The following is a 7,500-nucleotide window of genomic DNA, read 5'->3' as shown; positions in this document are numbered from 1 at the left end:
CCCGAACCGAAGGATCCTTGCTATCCGTCACCGTGCGGCACGAACGCTCGTTGCCGGCTCGCCAGTGGCAACGGTGCGGTGTGCGAGTGTATTGAGAATTACTTCGGTAACCCGTACGAATCTTGCCGCCCAGAGTGCGTCAGCAATGGCGATTGTCAAAAGTCGCTGGCCTGTATCAACAACCGGTGCAAGGATCCGTGCCCGGGTGTCTGCGGTAGGAATGCGGAGTGTGGCGTGGTCAATCACACGCCCGTCTGCTCCTGCCCAGACGGAATGCGAGGCAACGCTTTCGAGCAGTGTCTGCGAGAGGAAGGTAAGTGAAAGCGAATTCTGCTCGGTCCGTCCTTGCTCCCCTTACTTACCTCCAATTCATGTATTCTTCTTCTCCGCTTTCCGCTTCTTTCCTTACCAGTACCACCACCGCCATCCGATCCGTGCTACCCGTCACCGTGCGGCCAGAACACGGTATGCCGCGTATCAAACGGTAACGCAGTGTGCGAATGTTTGCCCGAGTTCCGCGGTAGCCCATTCGGCCGTGGTTGCTATCCGGAGTGCGTCATCAACAGCGATTGCCCACGGGACCGAACGTGCGTCAACAAGAAGTGCGTCGATCCGTGCCCGGGTGTCTGCGGTTATCGGGCCGTATGTCACGCCATCAACAACAGTCCCGTGTGCTCGTGCCCGGCCAACATGATCGGTGATCCGTTCGTCGAGTGTAAGGTCGCTCCACCGAAGGATCCGTGCAGTCCGTCACCGTGCCGCACCAACGGTATCTGCCGTGTGGTCGGTGATCGTGCCGAATGCCAGTATCCCGAGTGTATCATCAACTCCGACTGTTCACCGGCACGGGCCTGCTACAACCAAAAGTGTCAGGATCCGTGCATCGGTGCGTGCGGTGTCAATGCACTGTGCAACGTCATCAACCATGCGCCCGTCTGCTCCTGTCCAGCCCGCCACGTCGGTTCACCGTTCGTGCAGTGTATGATACAGCGTGATGAGCAACCGCCACTGCAAACCCCGCAGCCCGAGTGTACCAGCGATGGCCAGTGTACGAATGATAAGGCGTGCATCAACGGACAGTGCCAGAATCCGTGCACCGTCGGTACCGGCCTGTGCACGCAGAACGCCGAATGCCGGGTACAGTTCCACCGAGCGATCTGTGCCTGCCGCGAAGGTTACACCGGTAATGCGCAACTCGCTTGCTACGAGATCGGTTGCCGCAGCAACAGCGACTGTCCGGCGACGGAAGCCTGCGTTAACCGGAACTGCGTCGATCCGTGCCAGTACACACAGTGCGGTACGAATGCGTACTGCCGGACGGACTACAATCACAATGCCCGGTGTCACTGTACCGATGGGTACCGTGGCAATCCGTTGGTGCGTTGTGATCGACCAGAGTGTACACGCGACGACGAGTGCCCGTACCATCAGTCGTGTCAGAACGAACAGTGCCGGGATCCGTGTAGCTGTGCACCGAACGCCCAGTGTCGGGTCGATAACCATCAGGCGAGCTGCCGTTGCCCGCCAGGCTATACCGGTGATCCACAGTTTTCGTGCGAAAAGAGTAAGTACCGATGGTATAGAATAGGTTGAACGAACCTAAATCTATTCCCTGGCGTTGTTTTTTTGCAGTCCCAGTATCCGATCCACCCCAGTGTACGATGGATGCGGACTGTACGAGCAAGTTGGCGTGCTTCGGGGGAGTCTGTAAGAACCCCTGCCTGGAGACGAAACCGTGCGCCGAGCGAGCGATCTGTACGGTGCAAGACACGTTACCGCTGCGTACGATGTACTGCGTGTGCGAGGAGGGTTACGTTGGCGATGCCGAACGACAGTGTTTGCCAGGTAAGGCGGCCGTTTTCCCGAGGGAACCATTCGACAATCATAGAACGCTTCGCTTTCACCCCTACGCTCTATTACCTATCAACGCCGTAGACCGCAAGTGTCTCGGACTTTTCTCTTTGTTACAGCCTGCTGCAGAGTTCAACCTCCAGCGTCTCTTCCTCTATCTCTGTTTTTCTCTCCTTCTCTCCCTCTCACTATCACGTCACTATTCTAATATGAACCACTATTCCCCGAATAATCATCCTTAGTACATGCAGGCAGTTGTGTTGTAGTAGTTTTAGTTGCTTTTAGCCTTAGCTTTGTAACCTGGCTTACCTGGAAGCCAGCAATGAATGTTCACTAATTGCGATTCCGTGTTTCGTTTCGTGCAGCCGCAAAGGACGAACCGGGCTGCTACAGCGATGTGGAATGTGCCTCGACCCAATCCTGCCGGGCCGGAGTGTGCGTGGATGTGTGCAGCACGTACAATCCGTGTGCGCGAACCGCGGAATGTCTGGCCCAGAGCCACAAGGCAATCTGCTCCTGCCCGATCGGTACGGTTGGTGATCCGTTCCAGAACTGCTACAAACCGCAGGTGGTCGCCCCGGAGTGTACGGTCGATGCGGACTGTTCGTCGAGCAAGGCGTGCATCAACGAGCGGTGCCAGGATCCGTGCGCCGGAGCTAACCCTTGCGGAGGTAATGCCGAATGCCGCGCGGTCTTCCACCGACCACACTGCACCTGTCCGATCGGCTGGGGTGGTGATCCGAAAACACAATGCTACAAACGTAAGTATACCACGGAGCGTGTGAACGGAACGCAGGAGAAGAATCTAATGGTCCTTGTTTTTCCTTCCGTCCGACCGAACAGCGGAATGTACCGTCGATCCGGATTGTCCGTTCGATAAGGCTTGCTTCAACGGCAAATGTCTCAGCCCTTGCACGTACGGTGGTACGCAGTGTGGCCAGGGAGCATCCTGTTTGGCCCAGAGCCACCGTGCCGTGTGCATCTGTCCACCGGGCACGCAAGGTAATCCGTTCGTGTCGTGCGTGACGGGCATGTGCCAGTACAACGAGGACTGTGCCGATGAGGAAGCGTGCGATCGGTTGAATCGCGTTTGTCGGCCGGTTTGCGATGAGGACACCTGTGCCCGGTCGGCACAGTGTATCGCTCGGAACCATCAGGCAAGCTGTGAGTGTGCACAGAACACACGCGGCAACCCATACGTCGAGTGCGTTCGGGATGAGGTACCGGAACCGGAGTGTCGCATGGATAGCGAGTGCCGTTCGCAGCAGGCCTGCATCCGTAACCGGTGCGTGAATCCGTGCACGGAGCTCACGCCGTGTACCAGCGAGCAAACGTGCCAGGTGATCGATACGTTGCCACTGCGCACGATCATCTGCGCCTGTAAGACGGACATGCTGATGGATCGTTCCGGTAGCTGCCGACCGATTGTGGTCGAAGAGTGCCGTACGGATGACGAGTGCCCGGACACCGATCGGTGCGTGCGTGGACAGTGCGTTACGGCGTGCCGGGAGGATCGGTGCGGTCTTAATGCCCAGTGTACCTCGGGTAATCATCGGGCGCAGTGTAGCTGCTCGCCCGGGTACGTCGGTAATCCGCACATCGAGTGTCTACCGGAACCGCGCGTCATTACTCCGAAGGAGTGTGCTGTTGATGATGACTGTGCGATCGATCGTGCATGCCGTAACGAGCGGTGCGAGAACCCTTGCGCAGAGGATGGCTGTGGTCGGGGAGCGCTGTGCCGTGTCGAGAACCATCGGGCCCGCTGTACCTGCCCGGTCACCTTCACGATGGATGTCAACGGAAACTGTGTACCACGTAAGTATTCCCCCGGTGGCGTTTCGTCTTAGCCTCCTCTCATAATCTCTCTCTTTCTCCTTCCTTTTCTCTACAGCGACGGAAGATCTGCCACGATGCCGCTCAAACTCGGACTGTACGCGCAGCGAAACGTGCGTGAACGAGCTGTGTACGAATCCGTGCAACTGCGGCCAGAACGCGGATTGCTTCGTCAAGGACCACTATCCGGTGTGCAGCTGCCGGCCGGGATACTCGGGTAATGCGCAGACCGGTTGCTTCAAGCTGGAGTGCGTAAGCGACGCAGACTGCCCGAACGAGCGCCAGTGCTCGAACGGTGCGTGCGTTAACCCGTGCCTGTACCAGGATCCGTGCGCAATCAACGCGGAATGCTACGGAGATCGCCATCGGGCTGCATGCCGCTGTCTGCCCGGTATGGAGGGTGATCCGTTTGAGCGTTGCCGCCGCGTCGAGTGTCACTACGATGGCGAGTGCTCGAAGAGTCTGGCCTGTCGCCGGGAGCAGTGTGTAGATCTGTGTGCGCGCGATTCACCGTGTGCCCGGAACGCCCAATGCTTCATGGTAAACCACGAGGCACAGTGCAAGTGTCCGGAGCATCTACCGCTAGGCGATCCATATTCGTTCTGCCGGCCACGGCCGGTTGAGGCGGACGAGGAGTGTCGCCTGGATGGTGATTGTCCCACGCGATTGGCCTGCATCGGAAGCAAATGTGTCGATCCGTGCCGGGAACTGAAACCGTGCGCGTCGACAGCACTCTGCACCGTGCATGATACGGTACCGGTGAGGACGATGGTATGCGAATGCCCGCCGCTTCACGTTCCGGACAGTAATGGCGAGTGTCGCCGTGTCGAGATGCAAACACCGGTCGGTGCTTGCACGAGCGATTCCGAGTGTTCGGAGCAGGAAGCGTGTATCAATCGACGATGCCGCGATCCGTGCAGCTGTGGTACGCACGCGACATGTCTGATCAAGAACCACCGAGCCGTCTGCTCATGCGAGGAAGGCTTCGAAGGAAATCCGAACGTGGCTTGTCGGGCGATTGGATGCCGCGTCGATTCGGAGTGTGAGTCGAGCAAGGCGTGCGTCAACGGTAACTGCGTTAACCCGTGCTTGGATAACGATCCGTGCGGTCTCGGAGCGGAGTGTTACGGTCGGGCTAACCGAGCCGAATGCCGCTGTCCGAGTGGCTACCGAGGTAACCCGTTGGTGCAGTGTAATGTGGTCGAGTGCCGCAGCAACAACGACTGCCCGGATGACAAGCAGTGTCGCAATGGACAGTGCGGTAATCCGTGCATCTACGACAACCCGTGCGCACCGAGGGCGGAATGTCGGACGCAGAACCATCTCGTCGTGTGCCGCTGTCCGGTTGGATTGGTAGGCAATCCGTACGTCGACTGTCGACCGGAGCTGCTACCGGAGTGTCGCTACGATACGGACTGTCCGTCACATCTGGCCTGTCTCGAGGGCAAGTGTGGCGAACCGTGTGCGGCGCTAGCACCTTGCAATCAACCGGCACGATGTGAAGTACTACCATCGTCACCGGTACGCACCATGTACTGTACGTGCCCGGATGGGTACGTTAGCAGTGGTAGCGGTACGTGCAAACCGATCGTCAAGGCCGGCTGCATTTCGGACTCGGACTGCTCCAGCGATACGGCGTGTATTAACAGCATCTGCCGGAATCCGTGCAACTGTGGGGCGAATGCGCAGTGCCGTGTGAAGGACCACAAACCGGTCTGCTCGTGCCAGCAGGGTTACGACGGTGATCCGGAGACGCAGTGCATCCGGTTGGAGTGCCGCTCGGATGATGAGTGCTCCGGTCAGCACACCTGCTACAACCGGCAGTGTGTGCCGGCCTGTTCGATGGAAACGTGTGGACCACAGTCCGAGTGTATTGCCGTCAATCATCGGGCCGTCTGCGAATGTCTGCCTGGATACGAGGGTAATCCGCGAACGGAATGTAAGCTGATCGGCTGTCGCCGCGATACCGACTGTCCACTGGATAAGGCATGCATCAATGGACGATGCGACGATCTGTGCGAACGAAAGGCGGTCTGCGGCCAAAACGAACAGTGCCGAATGTACCAGCATCGGCCCGAATGTGCCTGTCTGCCACCGTTCGAGAACGATCCGGTACAGGGTTGCATTCTACGGGACGAACGTTGCATGACCGATGGCGAGTGTCCATCGCAGACCGCTTGCATCCAGGCCGATTGTGTCAATCCGTGCAACGAAACATTACCATGCGGTGTAAACTCAATCTGCAAGGTACTCGATACGCTGCCGGTCCGCACGATGATCTGCGAATGTCTGCCAGGATATCAGGGCAATGCCGCCATTCAGTGTGACAAGAGTAAGTTCATTCACGAGGTTTCTTTTTATGAAAGGACGAATTGATTAATTTGTATGTTTCTTTCCCTCTCCACAGTGGCCCTCTGTCCGACGGATCGCGGATTTGTTCGCAACGTGAACGGCGAGTGTACGTGTCCGCCAGGATATGGGCTGTCGCAGTACGACGATTGCCAGCCGTGCCGCGAAGAGGATGGTCTCAAGATCGACGAAACTGGCCGGTGCGTGTGCGCACTGGAACGCGGTCTGATCATTGACGAGCGGGGCCGCTGCATCTGTCCGATCGAGAGCGGTTACCGGTTGACGAGCCGGGGCGAGTGCATTCGCACCGAGCGACCGGAGTGCGAACACGACGATCAGTGTGATGACTGGCGGTACTGCGACCAGCGCACGAAAACGTGCGAGGATCCATGTGTGGGTACGGTTTGCGGCAAGAACGCGCTCTGCAATGCCACCAACCATCGGGCGGTGTGTCAGTGCATTGCCGGGTACGATGGAAATCCAGAAGTACTTTGCAGTAAGTCATCGTTCCCGTGTCGTGTCGTGTCTTCGTAAAACGAAGTTTGGTATAGTTAACGGTACACTTACGGTTACTCCTCTTTGCTCCACAGGCCAACCACCAGGTCATAGGATTCTTGATTCACCACCGGAAGTACAGGTGGCGTGCTTGGCGGACGGTGTGCAAGTTTCGATCGGTTTGACGGAAACCTCCTTCAATGGTGTGCTGTACGTGAAGGGACACAGCAAGGACGAGGAGTGCCGTCGAGTGATCAATGGAGTCGAACCGAACAAGTCCGAGATTTTCAAGGTACACTTCGGTAGCTGCGGTCTGATACACGTCAACGGCGTGGCGAGCTTCGTGCTCGTCGTCCAAAAGCATCCAACGCTGGTTACGTACAAGGCGCAAGCGTTCAACATCAAGTGCGTGTATCAGACGGGCGAGAAGAACGTGACGCTCGGTTTCAACGTGCAGATGCTGACGACGGCCGGTACTATTGCCAATACGGGACCACCGCCGACTTGTGCGATGCGTATCGTTGCCTTCAACGGCGAGGAGATCAACTCAGCCGAAATCGGTGACAATCTGCGGCTGCAAGTCGAGGTGCAACCAGCAAGTAAGTATATCACGATGGGAAGCGGCTCCTCTTTCTGCTAAGCATATCAGCTAACATTCTTTCCCATCCACCAAAAACCAGCTATCTACGGTGGTTTCGCGCGAAGCTGCGTGGCGAAGACGATGGAGGAAAGTGTCGAGAACGAGTACATCGTGACGGACGAGGATGGTTGCGCGACCGATCCGTCGATCTTCGGCGACTGGGAGTACAATGCGGAAACGAACAGCCTGCTGGCGAGCTTCAATGCGTTCAAGTTCCCATCGAGCGACAACATCCGGTTCCAGTGTAACATCCGGGTTTGCTTCGGCAAATGCCAACCGGTCAACTGCCATGGTGCGAACGCATATGGTAAGCGCCGTCGTCGTCGCCGTGA

The 7,500-nt window shown here is 57.6% G+C and overlaps 1 protein-coding gene across 1 annotated transcript in view; it reads left to right on the top strand.

Annotated features, from left to right (window-relative positions):
* The window catches only part of LOC125950825 (uncharacterized), a 155,611-nt gene that overhangs the window by 145,490 nt on the left and 2,621 nt on the right, over positions 1-7,500 (top strand). The window contains 9 exon segments of the mRNA XM_049679146.1: positions 1-313; positions 413-1,564; positions 1,633-1,845; positions 2,217-2,612; positions 2,695-3,666; positions 3,743-6,016; positions 6,092-6,529; positions 6,624-7,127; positions 7,209-7,500. The exon segment at positions 1-313 is cut by the window's left edge and continues 20 nt beyond it; the exon segment at positions 7,209-7,500 is cut by the window's right edge and continues 200 nt beyond it. Of these exon segments, the coding sequence (XP_049535103.1) occupies positions 1-313; positions 413-1,564; positions 1,633-1,845; positions 2,217-2,612; positions 2,695-3,666; positions 3,743-6,016; positions 6,092-6,529; positions 6,624-7,127; positions 7,209-7,500 (6,554 nt within the window).

Source organism: Anopheles darlingi, chromosome 2 (assembly GCF_943734745.1).
Source record: "Anopheles darlingi chromosome 2, idAnoDarlMG_H_01, whole genome shotgun sequence".
Lineage (NCBI taxonomy): Eukaryota > Metazoa > Arthropoda > Insecta > Diptera > Culicidae > Anopheles > Anopheles darlingi.
Note: the sequence above shows the minus strand (reverse complement) of the source record. Positions and strands in the feature narration are given on the sequence as shown.